At 43.4% G+C, this 22511-nt stretch overlaps 1 protein-coding gene across 2 annotated transcripts in view; it reads right to left on the bottom strand.

The window, feature by feature from the left end:
* Positions 1 to 1389: 1389 nt before the first annotated feature.
* SAMD12 (sterile alpha motif domain containing 12) overlaps positions 1390 to 22511 on the bottom strand; it is a 178192-nt gene continuing 157070 nt past the window's right edge. Inside the window, exons 5-6 of one of the 2 annotated variants that reach the window (XR_006172120.1) lie at positions 10837 to 10921; positions 1390 to 10118 (exon numbers count right to left, since the gene is read on the bottom strand). Coding sequence is in view for 1 of the 2 variants with exons in the window: in XM_042839743.1 (XP_042695677.1) it covers positions 10096 to 10118 (23 nt within the window). In the remaining variant the exon portion in view is untranslated. The remainder of the gene's footprint in view (positions 10119 to 10836; positions 10922 to 22511) is intronic. The other variant, XM_042839743.1, reaches the window with a different exon arrangement.

Raw genomic sequence — 22511 nt, 5'->3', positions numbered from 1 at the left:
TGCCAGTACTAACAGCAGCCTCTTCTTTCTTTACAACTGTACCAAGATGTCTGTTCAGATCAGTCCCGCTTGCAACACAACCTTTGAAGCAGCAGCGTCTTGGCAGAGTTGCAGTTTCTCTGTTCAGTCTCAAGGTTTAGCAGTGGCAGCTCAGCACGGTTCCCATTTCACATTACGGGTCAGGAGGTGGGATAAGAAACAAAGGACCTTGTTCCTTCACACGCAGCATGCCAGTGGTGGGACTGGGAGCTTCTCTGATGTCTTCTGCACTTCACTATGGACTAGAGGCGTTTGCTCCCACCACGTGGCTTTGCTCCACCTTAGCACAGGCAGCTGGTGCTGGTCTGGTGGTTGGCAGCCCTACCTGTGGCAGGGGGCAGGGGCTCAATGGTCTTTAAGGTCCCTTCCAACCTAAGCCATTCTCTGATTCTCTAATTCTTCTGATTTCCTTCAGCCCAGTACGTACACAGATTTGTGCTAAAATGGAGCTTTCTCTGCTAACATATTCTTCTCACTAACAAAGTTTATGGAGTAGAAAGCTTTTTAAAGATGTAAACAGAATTTAGTAAATTGCAGCCCAATCACAAGATGTTACAATAAAAAGCATGATTTCTCTTTTTTTAGATGACAATTTATCCTGACTTTGTCAGTTACATTGCACGCTATGTAATTTCATTCTATTATTTTGTGTTAAGCCCAGTATTTTCTGTTTGACCAAAATATCTCATCAATCTCTACCTTACAAATAAAAGAACACTCATGGGTATGGCTGAAAACAACAGAAAAAAAAAGCACACTAATATGGGAGAACACAATACTGTGCTGGAATTTCAGTATTAGTTTCTGGAACTACCTCAGTTGCTGACTTGTACATCGCTGTTGTGCCCCAAGTGCTGATCTATGCAGGGAATAAACGGGGTGGGTTGGAGGTGGGTGATGTGCACTCCATCCAGTTCCTTCTTCTTTCGTGCTCTGGCTCCTCTGGAGATTTGTTGAGGCCCTGGTGTGTGTCTGAAAAAGGGCAATGAAGCTGTGAAGGGTCTGGAACACGAGTCTGCCACAACAGTGGCAATGCATCGGCACAGGCTGCCCAGAGAATGGTGGAGTCAGTGTCCCTGGAGGTGTCCAAGATAAGGGTAGCTGTGGCACTAAGGGATTAGTGGGCCCTGTGGGGACGGGTTGATTATTGGACTACATGACCTTAGACGTGTTTTCCAGCCATAATGATTCTATGATTCTATGAGGTGTCCTACTGCACCTGCAAGTACGTTGCATTTCATAACACCCGCGGTGCCAGGCAGCAAACTCCTCACAGCCCGTGTTGGAGCCCCATGAGTCCAGGATAAGAAATGGGTCAAGCCCTGAATTTGCTAAAATCAAACAAAACCCTTTTACTCTATAATAAAAATTCCATGTTTTAATACATTGCCATGCACAAATGAAGTCAAACGATGCGGAGTACAAAATTGTCAAATATACAAAATGATAAAGCAGATATCCAAAGCTTCCAGAGATCATGCCCGAAGATACCAAAAACTTGATAGTGATTTTAATTTCATCATTTATTAGAATTCTTCCCTCCCACCCAGCTTTTATTTTTCATTGATTTTTGAAAACGGAAGGAATTAAAGTGGAAATACAAAAACTGTAGGGTGGAATTAACAGTGACGGCCACTGAGTGTACTAAAAATTAGATTGCATGATAATTTCAGTTCTGGGAAAAAAACATTGCTGTACAGAGGAACACCTTGGATGCCTGGGGAAGAGCAGAGCACATCCAACAGAAAGGCACACTTTGTTGTGATGCCACCTCACTTGGCTTCATCTCTAAAATGCTCTCATAGAGGACTGGGAATAACAGTGTGTCACGTTTCAGCCATTTGAGTGCTGCCATTCTAACAGATTTTCAACCAAGTTAACATTAAAAGGAGGTTACAGGAGAATTTTCCTGGTGCATGTAGCTCCGAGCTGAGGCTGAAGGTGGCTCGGGTTCCCTCAGCTGTCCATCACCAGCAATGGGGCTGGCTTGGTTCTTTGTACAGGCCACAGATCTGGGGCATGGGGCAGCCTTTGGAGATGATGCTACAATTCCAGCTGTGAATTTTCAGCTCTCCTCAAAGGCAGGCTCAGCTAAGATTAAATTCAGCTCTCTGAAATGGAGGAGCCAAATGCTGGCCAACACAATGTCAGACTGATCATGGGTGGGTCTGACTGTCATCCATACACAGATGTGAAAAAGGAATAACAACCATGAGGCAGGAACATATATATGGAGCCCTTAGAAGAACCTGAAGAAAAAGCCAGGTGCATCCCAATCCAAGTACAACGTGGCCAGCCCAAGGCAGGTGTGGGACTGGATGATCTGGTGTTATTTAATGTCCTTTCCAACCTCAGTTACTTTGATTTTATGACTTTGGTGCTGGCAACTCACATTTGCAGGTTCTTGCTCCATGCAATTCACCATTATTTAGCCTAGTACTCAGCAACGAGCACCAACAGTAATGGCCCTGAACCTGATAATCCTGCAAGGTGGTCTGTCGGTCTGTCGGTCTGTCTGTCTGTCCATCTCCTGCCCCGGCCTCAGAACAGCCTGGTGCAGGGCTCTGGGTGCCTTGCATGGCCCACTTCATTCTATCAGTAGAGCTCAGTAGGGAGAATGATGAGCTCTGTCTCAGGCTTCATGTAAACTGGAAGCTAACATCCCCCTGTGGTTTCTCCAGCTCACTGGAGGCCTCCTGATCTTTTTCTTACCCCTCTCAGAAGAAAAGCAGAGGAGCCTCCAGCACACAGTAAGAGGGCTCCAAGCATTTGTCTGGATGTGTCCTGAGTTCAGAGCCTGACTCAGTAGGGAAAGCCCCTGCCTAGATGTAAAACCAAGCTCTCAATACACAAACCCAAACAGGTCCCCTAAGCATCCCATGGGCAGATTTTTTTTCTCTCTGCACACCTTTTGTTGCTTACATGCAGTTGGGCTGCAATATTGGTTTCCCTGCTTTAAAAAAAAATAATCTGTATGTCACAATTTAATTTGGTAACATGATATTAAATAGATGAATTCTAGGCAAGTGCTTAATAGAAGTAATATGATTACAAATATAACAACAGTTACATAGGATTTTTTCTTTTTCTGACAAGGTATTTAGATACACTTGGAATTAAAAGCAGAAAGGAGCTTCTCATCTCATTCTGACTAAGTCTGTCCTACAACAAGGCTGAAATCCCACTTTTAGGGAAGAGGCAGCCCTTGTGCAGCCATCATAGGACTGCTCCACTGCTGGCACATAATCCAGCAACCCTGCAAATGTACCTGACTGCAGCTGGTATTGACCAATGTTCTCTGAACAATAAATCTACGCCAGACTCATTTTCTTAGGATTTCACACTGGGTTAGAGCAAGAATCCTCAAAGATCTTTATCTTCTTAGCTATGTCCCTTTCTGTTCCAGCTTTTTGATATTGATTCAATACCAATTTGCAGTAAGTATTGCCTTTATGGTTTCTTATGCCTGTGTGAACTGTTTACTCTCTAAAATACACATCCTATTTTGTACCATTTTCTACAGCACAACAAAGAACTCTGAAAGGCGGCTCATAGCTTTGTGCTTGCCTTGTACCTAAGAGCAGCAGCTTCATGAGACATGGATAAGCTGAGCACTCCTGCTTATTTTGAAGGTACAGTATTCAAAGCAGCCACCTGCAATAGTGCTCGCAGTGCTCACTGCTCTGGGTTATCCCACTGAACTCATTTCACTATGAGGGCTCCGTTCACCAGCTGCAGAGGGGCTCACTGGGAGAGCAGGAACAATTGGCTTCATACCTTGTTCAACTGCAAAGCAACACAATGCAATTCCCAATCAGCTCTTCAGCTCCTCTACTAGCTGTTGAACATAAAACCTGTTTCAGCCAGCAAAACGGTGCCTATTTGATCAAGAGGCAAAGCCATGGCTCTCACTGCATGCTCACATGTGGGTGTGGGACTTTATCCCAAGCTGTTACTAACGAACAACAACAGAATAATTCTGTATGGCCAGCAGCTTCTGTTGTCCTTTCTTGTTCTGTTCTCTTCTTCAATCACATGCAGAAGAACCTTGCAAATGCGAGGAGACCTGCAGCTCCCACCAGTTGCAGGTCAGTTCATAGCTCTCTAAGACAATATTGTTTGAAAACAGGGGATACAGGTGGGCCTGCTTTCCTTTTGTATTTAAACTTTAAGACATCTCAACTCAGAACCTTGTATCTGATGATGTAGTGATGATCCAGGCTGAGCTCTTACACAGCACACACCTAACTGCCTCATCCAGGACTACTGAACGGAACCTACATTTCCATTTGAGGTACAGCTTATTGACTTAGAAAAAAGCTCTGCATATACTTAACGACCTTACGTGATGGAGAATGTAATGGAAAGTAAGTTGTCTCTATGTGTAATTATCCTCCCTGTCGAGCATTTGTGCTTAATTTCTAGCCTGAAATCTGTTTCCAGCCAGTAGAGCACATCATTCCCTTTTCCTCTGAATAAAAGCACTACCTGGCCTCAGCCAGCACTTCCTGCACAGGTAGAGGTTGTGATTGCAGGCAGATTGAGTCATCTCTTCACATCGTTTCTGATAAATTAATAGCTTGAGCTTCATTAGTCTAGCACTATAATAAGAGCTGTTTTCCTGCCCTTGAATGACACTGGGAGCTTTAGAAAATAATCTTTCCAAGTTGTCAATATATGAAAGATGGGCACAAATAGCTCCGTAATATCACTGTTGCCAGATCTTAGACATCCTCCAAGACGTACTGACGGTCCTCCTCAGAGATGACACTTTCCTAAGAGCTCCTGGGGGCTGATGTTGAGTGGATGACATTGACCTTCATGGCCACCCAACTACAGACACATTCCCAAGCCCCCAAGGAGGCTCTTCTCCTCCCCTTGGCTTCTGCACTTGCAGCACTCCAGATTCATCACCAGTTCATGGCACACACCTGCCTTTGTCATCTGTAAATGCTGCAACTGTAATTTTCTGTTTCTCTGGGAGGAATATTGAAAATAGAACATACCTTGGGAGGAGCTCATTAGAAATAGTCTCACTTATGATAATGTCATATTTGTAACCATTTTTTGTGAGCTAGCAACTAATCAGTTTTAATCCACTTAGCGTGGTGTATAGCGATTCTGCCTTGTGCCTTTTTGTTCTTTATCAGAAACAGATGATCTATAGGAGGCTAAGGATAGCATGTCAGCAGAGCCTCCTTTATCAACAAGCCTTTGATATCACAAAAAATGATAATAAATTTACTTGACACAATACATTCTAGAACAATCATTTGGAGGGGTTTATCAATTTTTAATTGCTTTAATGATTGCTTCATACCAACCTTTCTATGATTTTACCCCGGACCGATAGGAAGCAAATGAGCCTATAGTTTTCTGCATCAGGTCACTCGTTCTTTTTCATTATTGGTTTGGGGTTTGGTTTGTTTTTGTGTAACTTAAAGCCTCTTTCAATGCTTTTAAGTTCTGAAAAATCTTACGCTTAAGTTTCCCTACATTCACATATCTGGTTGTGTGAATTTAAGAATATGTTTGGGTAGTTGCTGCTTAATATTACCCATAATTACTGATGGAGTAGGAGGAATTACATTTTAGTGTGAAAATCGACTCCCTTATTCTACTGCTTTCAAATACAAAACAAGAATATTTGTTGGTTTTCACACGCTCAGTGAGTAACCACCGTGCTGTACCTAACATCAGATTCACTATGACTGCTTATGAGGATGCAGAACACATTTGGTCTCATTAGCCCTAGCCTATTGGCCACTGACCTCCCTACATTTTTTGGCTTCCCACATCAAACATCTGCTTTGCTTATTTGCTGATTTAAACTCACATGCCTGCCTAATCACTCATGCATTACGTTGGTGGCATTTTTGCACTCCAGATGGCTTACTAGCATTTTACCATAGGAGGCTGCAGGTAATGCTGGTAATACTTTCCCCCAGTCATCAATTTTCATTATAACAGAGGACTTCTTAAATTAAAATCTTACTGACCAGTTTACATATACTCGGGTCAATCAACATAGCCTTTGTAGCAGGGTCCTTCAAAGGAGAGTCAGACTGCGGAGAGTTAAAAGGGGACAGGGATGAAAAATGCAGGATTTTACTCTGCTTGCCTGGAACTATTTTGAATAATGGAGATGTCGTGGCTTTGTGGAGGGCAGAGGGAGGCTGCTTTTGGCTATAGCACAAAATCCCTCAGGACTGGCCCCACAGCTGGCATTAACCAACACATCTCAGGAGAAGGATGGAACGGTCTGTTGTAGGTATGCTGGGGGCCTGGCCTAGGGTCTTCTGCAAATGGGGAACAAAACAAACAAATAATTCTGTCATTAATAATGGTTTGATTTCCTTAATGACACTGCAGCTGCTTTCAGTCTGGCTGCCGAGAAGCAGCCAGTCAGGAAGGAGCCCACTGCTACAGCATGACACAGATGGACCAGCAAGGCTAAGGGGCTTGCAGGGCTTTTGCAGTCTCCCCTCCTGGGGAGTTGTGCTCTCCTCAGAGAATAAGTGATGGGGACTTTGGGCAAAGAGAGCCATGCAGATGAAAAAAAGCAAGGACTAAACCGGTGCAAAAGATGTTTTCTTTTGCAGCATGTTTTTTGAGCAGAGCAATTCCTCTGGTTTTCTTATGTTGCACTTGGCATAATTTGAAGCACTGAGGATGGCTGATTCTCTGCGTGTCCCTGCCCAGAGAGCAGTGGCCAGGCACTGCACGGGGATGCTTGCTGCTCCATCGTCTCGGAGCTGTGAGCAGTGATCAGTGCAATGGTAGCACTGGGCTTTGCGAGTGTATCCAGCTCCACAGGGCTGATAATTGCTCTTTTATTAAAATAGCATTCATCTTCTACTCTTTTGCACAGAACTAATGGCTCTGAGCATATTTAAATTCACTTCCTCTGCCGGAATAACTTATTCACTCCCTTTCATGTTGACTTGGTCTTTGGCACTCTCGACATAAATGATTTATTGACTGGAGATAAAGCATTGTTTCCACAGAACTGTTCTTGCGACCCAGGCAAAAGCGGATGTGTCCGCTCTTAATAAGGTGTTCAGCATAAAAAATGCAATAGACTTGATTGTCTGCACTCAAGAGCCTTTCCGAGAATACAGTACCTGCCCCCATTCACAATAACAAAAAAAAAATCTCCCCCACATGTTTATTTATATTAAAAAGTTTTCGGAAGAATACGCTGGGATCCAGATAGTTGTTCAGTAGCTGCAGAACGATTTCATAAATATCCCTGAGGAAGCATGGCCTACTTTGGGAGAACAACAGCAATTAAAAACATCCAAACACGACGAGTAGTTAAATACAAGCCAGAAAGTACAGTGCTTTCCTTACGGCTCCTGCCGACAGTTACACATGTGAGGAGTGTCGCGGGGCACGAGGGAACTACTCTTGCTTATGCCTAGAGTTCTCCACATGCATGGGCTGTCTGTAGGATGGAGACCTACAGCACTGCAAATGAGCTTGGTCCATGGGCACCTACAGCAGAGCTCTCACTGAGTTTGGCTACACAAGGGTCTGTATTTGTTTTCACATTTCTCAGGGGCTGTAACACTGGTTTTCTAGATCACCGTAGCGAGAATCCTGGGAAGCTTTTAAAACAAACTGTTTTAATGGGAGAAGTGCACACATCTAAATTCATGACCATATACTAGAAGATGTTCAAAACTAACACTGATGCAAAAATGCTTCTAGCAGCTCTTTGCCTAACTCATATTTTTCTCATATGACCTTTTCAGATAATACTCTCTGATAACTCTTCTTTTATTATTCAAATTATGCCAATTTTTTTTGTTGGATAATAGAATAAGAGAATTTCTACTGCAGGACTATAGCATTCTCCTTTTGAAAATAATTTGTATTCAAGTTGGTTTTTTTTTTTTTTTTTTTTAATTGCTATACCAACACAAAACTGGTGTCAGTTGCCAGAGTGCATTTTAAAATCTGTAGCAGAAGTAGCTGTAAAATTTACTGGAGCTTATAATGGAATTCTGCGAGGTGCTCAGCCACTTCTCTCAATAAGGATCAGATTCCAACCTGCAATACTATGAAAAGCTCTAAAAAGTGCAAATGCTGCTGTTGGCAAAGATTCTTACATCATAAGGAGAACTTGTACACCAATAAATTTAAAATTAGGGCCAGGACTTTCAGAAAGAGGACATAAAGCTTACTGCTTTATACTTTTTGGGAGATGCACTTGAAAATCCATGGAAAGACCCAAACCACTAGAAATCACTAGCAACTTCTGAAAATCTTGGCCATCAATTTCCTTCTTGAATAGTTAAGAAGTATTCAGCGTGCTGAATCTGAGATGGGTGGAGAGCTGTAACCTAATCCTGCACTCATCTGAAAGTTTATCTGTTGATTCTACAGGCACCCTCAGAGGCTGACCTTGAATTCTCCAGCAATGAACTGTACAAGAGTTTTTAAGTATCATAACACAGGAATTTGCTCTAAAAAGGTGCTTTTGCCTTGATGTAATTGTGCCTTCTCTCCACTGCTGCATCTTCACACCTGTATGGCACCTCACCCACAGTCTGGCATATACCCTAAAAGCAACTGTATGGTACCTGCCTATTAGGTTGGGGAGAATGACAGTTTTTAAATATACAAAAGCTACCTTTGATTTTAAAGAAATAAGGAACAAATAGGCAAGACCCCTTAGCCATGTTGATGGCATCAGTTCATTACAGAGTGTGTCAAGAAGGTCCTGATGTTAGGGACAGACATTAATTCCACTAAATCCCCGTGGAAAAAAACAACAGTACCACAGCCAGCTGTGATACAGCCAGTGATGAAGCCAGCCATTCAGAGACTGAACAAAAATCAATGCTCAGATTGAATGCAACAGTCTTGAGCCTGCTACAGTATATTGAAAGGCTTATTAGAACCGTTTGCTTATTCCTATTTCCTTCCAAAATATGCTTTTGGATAGAAAGTGGAAAAAGTTAACAAAGAAGTCTGCCCCCATTGGAGGGAGTGTCCTTGCTCCTTAGAAGTATAGTCTTACGCATTACCTTTTTCAGAGCATTTGGTTTGGACTGTGATTCCCAAGTCCTGCCCAAAACATAAACAGTGGCTAGCATAAAGAATCTGAACTCTTCCAGTTTGTTCTGTTTCTAGTGTAGACCAAACTCTAGGTCCATCTCCCCTCTGAGAAGGGTGCTCTCCCTTTCCTTTCCCTCACTGAGTAAGAAAACACATTGGCGTGCCAGGAATGACAGCCTTTGCTATCTGCTGGATGGGAGGGAGAGCAGACACAGTGTCCTACATCTCATTCAGCCAACCCTGTTCTTGGCTACCTCTGTGACAGCTGTTCTGCAAGTCTCCATGAAGTAAGTCACACCTCTGCCACGTGCAAATCTATCTACACAGTGTACTGTGACTCGGTGAAGGTATGCTAGTAGTGGACTTCAGTTTGGATGCAGTCTCAGCACAACTACTGAAACGTATCCTCAGTATTTAAAAAGACTGTTATATATAAATGGACTGTGCTAATTCTGTGCAGAAAGCACGCATGAAGTGCTGATATTGTTTAACGGAACACTATTAGACTGCAAAACTAACACATACAAGACTTCTACATTTCTATCAGGGGTGTAGTAATGTGAACATATCCACGGAGATTGGAGAATTCCTGTAAGTTTTTCCTAAAACATCATGCCATCTGCATACATAATAGAAGAATCCAGTAGTTGCCATGCTAAAACAGGACTTCGAGTGAAGGGCATAGGCAGTCCCCTAAAGGGAACCCAAAGTTATGCACAGTGATGAAAACTGGAAGAAATTTTCCAGCTAAAGGTCTGTCAATGACCATTTTGAACAAATTAGCACTGGATATTATGCACCACGTTTTTACTCCACAGCAAACCAGGTCTTCTCAGAATGCATCATCTTGAGTGGGCTGATTTTACTTCAAGTTTGTCTTTGCTCCTCCAAGGTCACCTTCTGGCAGTGCCATTGATTATGGTTTTTTCATGAAGGAAAGTTCGTTTTCATATCAAGTGGCAGGACAGCAGCTTTACAGGCTGGAAATGTTTATGGAGAGCTCTCTGCTGGGGCTGTAAGAAACAAAACAGAAAACCAAAACCAGACAGTGAGCATAGACCAGAGTAAAGGGATTAGCATGTATTTCAACTACATGTTTGTGCTGAGCAAATGCATTTCTGCTGTATAGATAAACTACTCTTAGAACATACATTATGACCCTGGCACTTTCTTTAATCAACTTTACTCATCAACCAAAAAACTCTGTGCTTAATCAATTTCTTAGATAAATGTAAAGTGCAGGCCAGCAATCATTTGTCTGATTTAACAAATGCTGTTTGAATTTTATTGCCTCATCTTAAAGCACTGCTCACTCTTCCTCCAATCCGAGTCCCAGAGGGCCTGGGTCTTGCTGGGCTTGCATAAACTACTGAGGCACCTCAACAGCCAAACGCTGGAAGTTCAAGTGTCAAGGTAGAGATTGAGGCTTTCTCACCACTTCTGTTGGTCAAGACAGTAAGACTTGACTGCTGCTGTAGTAAAGCACCTTCAATGTCTGTGGCACTGAAGCTGCTATTCCTTGCCTCAAAGTCCTCACAAAGCTGTAAGTCAATCACATAACTAAAGATTATGTGGAGGTTTCTTATAATTTCCTCTCTCCTCTGCCAAACTCTTCTGAGATGCAAAGCAGAAAGACAAGAGATAACAGACACAAGATGCAGTAAGAGATATTACATGTAGATACAAGGAAAAAGTGCCCAGCGAGAGTGGCTGAACATTGGAACAACTTACAAGTTGTGCAATCTCCACCTTCAGAGATTGTAGAACCTCAGAATCCTCAGATTTGGAAGGGATGTTTAAAGGTCATCCAACTCCCCTGCAATAAACCAGGACACCTACAGCTAGATCAGGGTGCCCAGAGCCCAGAGTCCTTCCTGACCTTGAATGTCTCCAGGGATGGGGTGTCCACCACCTCACCAGGCAACCTGTTCCAGTGCTTCACTACCCGTACCGTAAGAAACTTATTCCTTATATCAAACCTAAATTTCCCCTCTTTTAATTTGACATCATTTCCCCTTTTCCTTTTATAATAGACCCCGTTTAAGAGTATGTCCCCTTCTTTCTTATAGCCCCCCTTTAAATACCGCATAACCACCTACAGGTCTCCCTGGAGCCTTCTCTTCTCCAGGCTGAACAGCCCCAGCTCTCTCAGCCTATATTCATAGGGCAGGTGTTCTGCCCATTGGATCATTTTGGTGGCCCTCCTCTGGACATACTCCAGCAGGTCTATGTCTCTCCTGTACTGAGGACTCCGCATCTGGATGCAGTTCTCCAGGTGAGGCCTCACCAGTGCAGAGCAGAGGGGCAGGATCACCTCCCTCACCCTGCTGGCCATGCTTCTTTTGATGCAGCCTAGGATATGGTTGGCTGGGCTGTACGGGCACATTGCTGGCCCAGGTCCAGCTTCCCATCCACCAGTATCCCTAAGTCCTTTTTGGCAGTGATTTGGCAGCTCCATTCTTACACTCCCCAGCTTGTACTGATAGTGGGGGTTGCAATGACCCATGTGCAAGACCTTCCACTTGGATTTGTTGAATCTTGTGAGGTTCTCCTGGGCTCACTGCTCAAGTCTGTCAGGCAACAACCCTCAGGCATGTCAACTGCACTCCACAGGTTGGTGTCGTCCACAGACTTGCTGAGGATGCACTCAATCCCATTGTCAAAGTCACTAATGTAGATATTAAAGATCACTGGTCCAAGTACTAACCCCTGTGGAACATCACTTGCCACTGATCTCCATCTGGACATCATGCCATTGATCACCACTGTCTGGGCGTGATCTTGCAATCAGCTCCTTATCCATCAAACAGTCTACCCATCCAATCCATATCTTTCCAATTTGGAGAGAAGGATGTTGTGGGGTACTGAGTCAAAGGCCTTACTGAAGTACAGATAGATGACATTGGTGGCTCTCCTCATGTCCACTGATGCAGTTATGCCATCATAGAAGATCATTAGGTTGGTCAGGCAGGACTTGCCCTTGGTGAAGCCACACTGGTTGTCCTGTATCACCTCCCTGTCTTCCATGTGCCTTAGCATAGCTTACAGAAGGTTCTGTTCCATGATCTTCCCTGGCAGAGAGGGGAGGCTGTTAGGTTGGTAGTTCCCTGGGTCATTCTTTCTGCTCTTCTTAAAAATGGGTGTGATTTTTTTCCAGTCACCAGGGACTTCACCTGACTGCCATGACATTCCAAATGTAATTGAGAGTGGCAAATAGGAATTCACTACTCAACACAATCTTTGGGGTTTTTTGGGAGTCAGATTCCCATTAGTGAAGCTGATTCTGATGCTGCCAAGGCAGTATTCATGTCAACTGAAGCCTGGGCTGGCAGTGGCCAGAGCTCTGCTCTGCAGGGTGCAACTGGTGGGCTCTGCCATCCTGCCTACATTCACCTCTGGAGCCCCAAACCACTGCAGATATGGAAATGAAGGATTGCTTGAGTGGGGGGAATGGGCGGTATGCAAACCTGCAGGTTCTGGAAGAGCACTGCGTGAGATTTTACAGAAGATAAGTCTCGACCTTGCTATAAACACCTTATTCCTCAGGTTACATATGGTCTGTGAAATAGAAGAACAATAAAACTCACTCTTCTTAGCTACTTTCTTCCTTACTTAGGCACATTCACTCAATTACAGTGCTAGCTTTCATTTTGGTTTCCACTACTTTTATTCTCAAGGTCCTTGAGTGCAATGATCCTACCAGCACCTGCTGTCATCTGCTCCATGACAAACCCACCAAAGCGGCCTGAAAAAGGCACATGTTTGGGACCCAACAAATGTTTATTCCATGAGAGAACTGACAGGGAAGTTTTGATCCTTCACCTGGCACATGCAGATAACTGACTGTATCCCCTGGGGCAGAAAAGGAAGCAACGGGGATATTAAGCAGGTGTGAAGATGAAGGGGAAATCTGGGGGAAGGTTTTAAACTTGGAGAGAAGCAAACAGGTACCTAACCTCAAAAATGTTGGATTCTGGGTGAACTGGAATTTTTGCAGCGTTGGCAGAGATGCGATTGTTTGACAAAGGAGAAATAAGACTTCTTTTTTGAGGCTAAATAGCTCATGTGCTGCAAGGAAGGGGAAATATAAAAACCTCTCCCAAGCAATCAAAAATATCTCGCCTATCCGCAGAGTGACAGAACTAAAATAAAAGGGGCAAACTGGCCTCAAGATTCCCATGCTGGAATTCCCATCATCCACTCTGTCTGAACCCTTGACCTGTGCACGTGTCTGGGTTTTACATGAATCACGGGCCACGAGAAGCCCACGAACAAAGAACAGGGACTGATCCATACCCAAGCTCCATCACACCGTGGTGTGAGCGTAACCGAGCCTGGAAGCCACCAGTGACACTGGCCTTGGGAAGAGCAGTAATTCTGTTCAGCTCTGAACTTCGAGCAAGCAAAGCAAGGGGTTAGCACTGATTTAGTGAGTTTCTTCTAATTTTATCTTTTGAGGTCAAGATTTTAGAAGCACTTATTCCCACTTGTAACCTATAATTTTTGATGCCCGGATGGAGACTTCTCTAATGATCTTGGTTTTCTAACGGCATGTACCCAGCACTTTTGGAAAGTAAGATCTTTTTGAAAGGTATCACAAGTGAGCAGTTGTCTTTGAAAGCACTGCCTTAGCCTGTAGGCTCTTGGAATGACAACTGCCTTTCACATGGGGTTTGTAAGCTTACCAACTCAGTGGCCTACAGATGTAATCTCATATGACATTTTCAGGAAGCTGCCATAGAAAGACACCAATCATTTCAAAGCCAGAGATGTATTTCATTTATGAGTTTGTGATTTTTTTCTAACTAGGAAAGAAACATCTTTTTCATTCATTTAAAATATATATTAATTCAGCTCAACCTAGCAGTATTGCTCATTTTCATACCTTTATAACTGGAGGATCCTGATAAAGAAAACAAATATCTATTTATTTCCTTTGCTATATTTCTTCTCTACTGGAATTAATTTTATAATAAATTTCAAGGCAGGACATTTCAAACATGAGACTGTTAGGAAAAACACCTATTTCCAACATCCTTATAGCAACTATTACTTTCAGTGTGGTAAAATCTGCTTTCAGCTGCATTGACTAGTATGTGTCAGAAAGGCTCAGGTATCTCACTTCATGCTTCTCACGTAGCTTGGGACATTCCAATATTCTGCAGATTACTGCGGACTTGTTGCATCTTGCTTCTTAATATGTAGCAGCAATGCTAGCTTTGAAAAATTTCATACAATGACAAAAGGAAATGGTTGCCAGATTTACCCTTTTTCTTTATTGTTCACTGAATTCTAAGCACTGAGGTGTGAGAGCTAATGGAAATTAATGCAAAAACAAAACACCTCTTTGGGGAGCTACTGATCCGGGTCAACCACCACAAGAGAAGGAGGCACGAGGATTACCAAGGGCTGGGAAATGCAGTCAAGGGGAGCTGCAGCAAGAACAGGATGGTTCCACACTGCAATCAGTGCCCCAGGCCAGATGACACTGAGTTTGGTTTCATTTCACCATGAAATCATCCCCTGGCTGTTCTGGGCTGAGTGGGAGGAATCTCTGCACTTTTGTTCTCTAGGTAAAAGCAGCTATTGTTGCACATCCTTATTACCTAACCCCGATAAGCAAAGTCAACAGTGCCAGAGCTCAAAGGTTACCTGAGGGTCTGCCTGTCCTAGCTGGTGTCCTGCAGCCCACTGCACCCAGCTTCCAGCTCCCAGCCCCAGTCCTGTGTTGTAGGGCAGCCAGACAAGCCTCAGGGCTGGAAGAAGACAGCAAGCTGCTGGGCTGCCAATGACACTGCCTCTCTGCTTCTATTAAAACGGTGCTAAGCCATTAATCAATGGGCTGAACACAACACCCAGCAGTTTAGAAGGAAAACAGGGATGCGGGTGATTCTTGATCAGACAATTTTGTTTTGATTCCTGACTAGCCATGTGTTGGTCTGGCTTGCCTGACTTTCCCCTCATTACTAAAACCTGGTAGCTGACACAGTCTTGAAGGTTACTTACTGTTGTTTGTAAAATGCACTGTCATTATGGTAGAAAAATACAAAGAGCGAAAAGGGAGGAAGTCTCTTCTTGCTTTTGATTTTTGAATTTTCTTGCCAAGCAGGAAACCAACATTTCAGTTTTGGAGCACACAGAAAAGGTGGGTCTATAAGCACAATGTCTAGAGCTTCAAACAGTAATCCCAGTCCCAAGCCTTTAGTATTCATTAATAAATCCATGCTAGTTGATTCTAACAGCTACAAAAATGTGGAATTAAGTATAGATGTTTCCTTTCAGTTCTACTTTTTTTTTTTTTAGGATACCATTATGACGTATTTTTCATTTTCACCCCTGAGCCATGGAACAAGATGGTTTGGTTCAAAGGATCAGGGACACAGATGTACCACTACACGGCTCCAGGAGCAGACTCTTAAAGCAAACAGCAGCCGACAGGGAATTGTTATTTCCGCAAATGTGAACTCAGGGTTTCTTTTTTTTTTGAAAACACTTCTTCTGGGCAGCATGCTCCCATAGCCAGGTGCTCATAATCCACCTGAATACATTTTTAATACCGGTCCATAAATACGCTACTGAATATTCCCACGTGGGACCTCTGAAAGAGGATGTCTCTACATGCAATAAACTCCTTGGCATTATTTATGTATTTCTGCACTGCTCCCCCTGAATGGTCCCAGCTCCAACAAGGCCTGTAACGAGGCAGCTGGCATGCAGCCTGCATGCAGCCAGCACCAGCATGGCACAACACGGGGCAATGCTCAGTGCAGTGTGAGGGCCATCATCAGCCACTACCTGCACGTATGAAGGTGGGATCTTGGCTCACTTGCAGCTTTGCCCTCTGGATCATTGGCAAATCTCATCTCAAGGAAGGCTTCAGGGTGGTCTTCAAAAGACAGAGAAAACATATCTACTGCCACTTTATGCTGATGTATTTTTCTTCCTATATTCTGTCTTATGCTGAGACTCTGAGGAGCTCAGCTGGGGACACACTGGTTTGGAAAGGATGCTCAGCACTTCAAGATAGATGATGAAGATTCAACAAGGTCGAGCAAATCCTTTCTCCTATATTCTGACTAAAGAGAAACCTCACTTCTTGCTTGTGATGCAGGGCTCTGTATCAGGCAATTTTGAGATGAAACATTTCAGGGAGAATGGATGTCATGGCAGATGCTCTCAGCAGGTAACCTTCCAAAAAGCCAATTAGTCAGAGGTTATCGCAGCTGCTCTGTGAAATGCAGTTGGTTCACACAGAATGGGTTGAAAATGTAGTTGTCCAAAATGTGTTTCACTAAGCTATTCAGTGTCCTCAAATGGTCAGATTAGCCAAAAGTCTCCTCATGAGTCATGCACGATTGCAGCTTCCCTACTACAGCAGATCTCTCATCAACTTTACTAGGTTAAACAAAATGAGGACACACATTGATTCTGTCTGCAGATGATTTATGCAGTAATTTCTGTTCCTTGCCTCTTCCTTCAAAAATCTGAGTTCATGATGGACATGATGAGCTCTCTGATGGGCTTGAGCTACCATTCCATCTTTGTTTTGAAAAATATTCTAAAAGCATTTTAGCATCTACTAAGCTTGATTTTCCAGTGTTTATCTTGAATCCTCAGAAGGAAAAACTATCCCCCAAGATGTATGCCCTTTTCATGTCTAAGCCTAAATAAAATGTGACAATTCCCAAAGCAAGTTAAAAGTCAAGTTCAAAAGGCTGGCAAAATCCTGGGAGAGACTTTCTTTGTTCAAAGCGGCTCATTCATCCCTACTCAGGATGCTTCATACATTTCACCACCTACCTGCTGCTGCAAACATACAAAGAAAAAAGAGATGTGCTTTTGCATTCAAGAGAACAAGATTTCCTTGAACTAACAAACAGCTAAAATATTTTGAAAATTGCATGCAACCACTTCCTTAGCATTTGTAACTTTTTTCAAAGAATTCTTCTGATATACTGCTAACTTACCCACCAACGTGAGCAGTGAACTGGCTGTCCACCAGCATCCTTCTCTAGAGACTCAAGTTATAGCAAACAGAAAGATTTAAAAGAACATGATGCTAAGCAGGCTGAAAGTTTCAGCTGGTGCTGTTTGAGACTTGAAGTGCACCTGAGATTGCCATCTTCACTCCCTCTTATGCGTGTCTTTCCCTGCCTGCCTCTAATCAGTTCTTGATCTCACAAGTCCTTGTGGGTGCTCTGCAGGAAGTGAAAAAGTTTGTCACGGACAAATAGTCTTCCATAAGTTGGTTCTGAATAGCCATTTGCACTACATCTTGAGCCTTTGCATATCCACTGCTTTTGTCTTGAGACTGAGTTTTAATACAAAGCACTGGGAACTGCGCAAACTGAGTGAACTTAAAAAACAGCCTGCAGTGGTATCTCTGCTCTGATCCCTACCTGGAACCTGCCCTCGCTTTTGTTCCGTGGCTTCTACAGGATGTTTTCAAACCTATCCCACTCAAAATGGTGCTGTGTCTTTTGGAAAATAGTTCTGCCCATTATATCACTATATTACTTACCTGAGGATCCTTCAGCAAAATATGCATTAAGAACACAATCAGAGGAAAACAAGGACTTTGCTAGAAAAGTCAAAGTATTATAGCAAAAGAGTTTGGAAACTGGAGCTACAGCTCCCTCACTGCCTATGCAGAGCTGACGCAGGATTAATAGGTGGAACAAACTACCCTCCCTGGGGGAGATATTCACTGTGAGGTTCCCTGCAATGAAAGTTTTAACTCAGTTCTCATTCTGTGAAGTGATTAACCAAGTGAGAATGAAAATTACACCTACTCAAACCACTTAAATGATTGCATGTGTGTGCACACATTTGCTACAAAACAAAAACATAGATCATGAAGCCTACAAAATCAGCTTCTCCCCCAAGACATTGAACAAGCACCTTTATTTACCTCTTTGGAGGAACAAATTTTGTATACCCTTCTCCCATATTATCACAGCATTATCACTATGTCTTCCCCACTCTTCTGCGTGTAGCAGAGGGAAAGAACAGAAGAAGGCTTTTACATCATTTGTCACTTAATTTTCCCCTTCTGCTTCAGTATGTGGCCCACCACCTCACTTAATGAACAACAGTCAACCTTAATCTGGAAAATAATTATCGCTATCCTCATGGGCTCTTCTAGACACACTGTCCAATCATTTCACAAAGTGCCTCAGTTCCAAATACTCTGTGAGAAGACATTGCCTTATTTTACAGTCCCCAGTTAGGCACAAAGAGTTCCAGACTACACAGCTAGCATCTGTCTGGCCTCTGGCTCTGACTCGAGCTCTGGGCTGTTGGAGCTCCCGAGTTGGGTGAAAAAACTACAGAGAGAGAGGGTTTGAGAAGACTGCTGGAATACATAGCTGGGTCTGGAAGCTGGAACTCCGAGGAGGGGTACAAGCAGGACCCTGAGCATGCCAAAGGAAGTTTGGTTTCGACCATCTGTACAGACTCCTCAACATGGTTTTACGTTATACCTTCTTCTAATCTGCTCTGAAGTGTGATTTTTATAGAAAATTGACTCTTGCTGATTGCCCACCTGACAAGAAAGTCTGCTGACCTGTCATTTTACAAGTCAGCACAGCTTGGAAGCCTGGGAAGCAAGCAGTCACCATGTCATTCTCATCAGCTTGGCTGTGACCAGACTGAGAAACTCTTCTTAGGCCTCTGCAACATCAGAAAAATCAGCATGGTGCATATGCAACTATTGTTTCTTAAAATTAAACTAAGTAAAAGGCTTCTGGACTAATTTTATAGCTGCAAGGCCAAACTCAAAGAGGTGCTGCAGCAGGGGACCTAGACAGAGGTCCCCTTCCGTCCCTGATGCCATGACAGAGCGGGCAGCTGAGTGCTCTGCAAACCCAGCTCATGTCCCTTTCTGGGTGGCTGCAAATGAACTACAGAGATCAAAACAAGTTACCACCTCTAAAGAGTTCCCTGGGTGATGATTAAGACCATGTCTTAGTGTACAGCCACCAGAGACCCCAGATATCAGTCTGCCCTTGCAGAAGAGCCTGATAAATGAAAGATGGACTGACTGTATCAAAGAGGTTCTTAAGCCAGGCATGAAGACTGAGGCCTGAAATTATGTGGCCCGTGTTGATCACAGAGCCAACCAAGTAAGACTCTATGAAGACGTGTCAGGTATGGAACAAAGAATACCTAGCCAGCAATAAGAAGGAAGTTCAACAGTTGATGTTCTTGAGATGTAATAATCAGATCCACACAGGGACTGATTGATCAGTTGCAAAATCTGCTTTACTCTGCTTTGCCCCTTTCCTATTATTTTAGTTTGCAGGCTATCCAAAACACTCACATGATTTTCTGTCTCCTTCTGCATTATCACAGAATCACAGAATCACAGAATTGCAGGGGTTGGAAGGGACCTCCAGAGATCGAGTCCAACCCCCCTGCCAAAGCAGGTTCCATACAGCAGGTCGCACAGGTAGGCATCCAGGCAGGTCTTGGACATCTCCAGAGAAGGAGACTCCACCACCTCCCTGGGCAGCCTGTTCCAGTGTGCACAAACATACACAATTATGCACAAACATTCTGAAAATACACAGAAATACATCTAAATGGTTTCAGACTGGTGGCTTTGCCGTGTTCTGTGGAGCTGACTGCTACTGTTGGTTGCTGCCATCCCATGTTGTTCAGACTGTGTCCTGTTCCCCTCCTTCCAAAATAAGCACTATGATGTCTGTACAGTATGGCAAGTGGGCCATGCCTGCAAACCCATCTTTACCTCCACGGGAAGCTCATTCCTGGGAAGTCAGCACACTGCCAGGTGACACCCTCCCATGCTGCCATCACTCACCAGCACTTGGGACTGGAAAGTGTTCTCATGAGCTCCACTGTGGACATACCCAGTATAAATCAAGGACAGGACCAATGGACTGAGTGGCAGAAAATAATTCAATACCAGATAGAAATTGACCTTTAAAAGTCAGACAGAAGGGCATCTCCACACTTCAAATAGAAGGATTTGGGGCTAAATGTCATATTGGGAAAAATATTTTCATTCATCATTCTGATTCTTTGCTGGCACTTACTAAGGTATGGATGGATGCAAGACAGTGAAATACGCAGCAGGGCAGAGGCTTGGGCTCAATGTTAAGATGAAGGCCTTGCCTGCCACATTACAATCCATAAGGCTTCCCTGAGCTGTTCAGCTAAGTAAATACATAATTGTTCTGCACAAAGAAGAACAGCATCAAGAGAAGATACAGCCTGTCTCCTTCCTTCCTGGGGCCTGTCTTTAAGGATAGAGATGGAAATAAATGTGGCTGCGTGGACTTCTGAGATAATGACTCAGTTGAGCTGCTTTAGGTAAAGCTGACTGGGTATCTCCACATTGCATACTGCAAGACTGGATGTGGATGAGAGAGCAGTAGGGTACGGCTATGGGAAGGAACTCTCTCTGCACTCATCTCTGAAGCTCACCTGGTGTTTGAACAAACTCATTTCTCCCATCCCAGACAGGCGACCAGTCTGAGTTAATTATCGAGGCTTCTTTGATGAGCAGGGGGGAAAGACGGTGCTTGGAAGAGTTATCCACCCTACTCACTTGTCATGTTGGATAAATGATTCTTCGGAAGGTCCTCTCTCCGCTGATTATCCAGACAAGCTAAATGACTAATGCAGAGCAGGTACCCAGCAATTAAATGGCAAACAAGAACTGACAGGAACTGCAATGTAATGCTTAATTTGATTGTAACAAATTCCAATTAGCTTGTGAAATGTAGGCACCACAATGTTCAGGATTAGCATGTTTAATGCTTACATTTCTACTGAAATCAAGAATGATATAGATTCCAGTGGAGGACAAGAGCCCTACATTCCTTTGAGGCCTTGGATATTGGAATTCAACAAGGAAATTACACACTAAATAATCTTCTTAGAAATTTCTACACATAGCTGAGATAATGAGATGCTTCCTGCAAACAATCTACAAAGTACTGAAGATTTTTAGGGAAATCATTTGCTCAGCACTATTCGTACAATTTTGTAGCTGGATATTGTATTGTGCCCATGCTGCCAAAGAGTTTCGATTTGCTGCTGATTTGTTTTTCATTTCTATTTGCAATATGCGAACAAATCGATATCAAGGAATTCACACAGGCATGTAAAACAAGAGTAAACAAAAACAATGCCTTGTTTATTATTAAACACCTTTCATATTTTAGCTATGGTAGGCAATTAGGTTGGTAGGAATTTGCAACTGGAGAAGTCGCACCATTTTATCTCAGGCCAAGCACTTTATCGCTATTCATGCACAGACAAACTTCCGTGCTTCAAAAGTCAGGGGAAAATATGTAATGGGATGTGGTATTTTTCTTCCAGTGCCAGAAATATACAGATCCTAATTACATTTTTGCTTCAAGGAAGGAAGGAAGGAAGAATTTCTGCCATTGGAGCACGAAAGAAATTTTGGCTAGAAAGACTATGGACAAGATTTTCCAAAAAAAACCCAAAACCCCAGATGATTTGCACACCAAAGTCTCATTTAGAAGTCAAAAATACTTTGATTTCTAAGTTACTTGTGAATATTTTCTCTGATGATTTCTACAAGTCATTTAATATTTATCCTAAACAAGTGCTGACATATTCAAAAGCAGATCTGGGGCTGCAACAAGTTCTGGTAACCCCTGAAGACATTTCTAAAACCTCACCCACTAGAGATTCTAAACTTCTGGCATGTCCATATGTCTGAAATCTTCAGTTTGCATCATGCATTTGTCTATTTAGGATAATTAAGGGTATGGCTCCGTGAACACATTACTGCGAGGTAACTGGGGTCTGGATTTACAGCAGAACAGATGCTCTGCTATAACTGTCCATGTGCGTGCCCTTACCCCGTGGTGAATGTAAGGCAGCTTAGCGCCTGTCACTGAATGAGAGCAGGCAACACATTCAGCGTTCGCACTCGATCTTCCAATTACCCCTCAGCAACTTGCTCAGGTATCTGTGCTGTCATATTTGTTTTACACCCCAGCCACTATCACAGCCTGCCCAGAAATAAACACAGGCAGAATGTCCTTCGCCAAGACATTTTTTAGGCTGCTTACTGTCACCTCCAATCCGCCCTTCAAGGAGTTTGTATGCAGCGCTCATCCCTGCGTTCTCTGAAAGAATTCAGCAGTCTGGACTCCGGTCCAGAAGGTGTGAGCACTGGGATCTGAGAGAGCTGCAAACATGTTACATACCAATTTCCTAATGACACTGCCATTTAGCTGCTGCTTTCGGTTCCGAGATTACAGAGGAATATGATCTCACCTCGGTAGGGCGTAACTACAACATGCTGCTACAGCTCAGGCCTCGCAGCTTTTCCAGCTTTCTCTGGTTGGAGGCTCCCATGAGACGGCTCTATCTGCGGCCCTAACAGCATCCTGGATACGTGT

The sequence above is a fragment of the Centrocercus urophasianus genome, unplaced genomic scaffold (genome assembly GCF_019232065.1).
Source record: "Centrocercus urophasianus isolate 14NV4802_14NV808 unplaced genomic scaffold, USGS_Curo_1.0 seq_11, whole genome shotgun sequence".
Lineage (NCBI taxonomy): Eukaryota > Metazoa > Chordata > Aves > Galliformes > Phasianidae > Centrocercus > Centrocercus urophasianus.
Note: the sequence above shows the minus strand (reverse complement) of the source record. Positions and strands in the feature narration are given on the sequence as shown.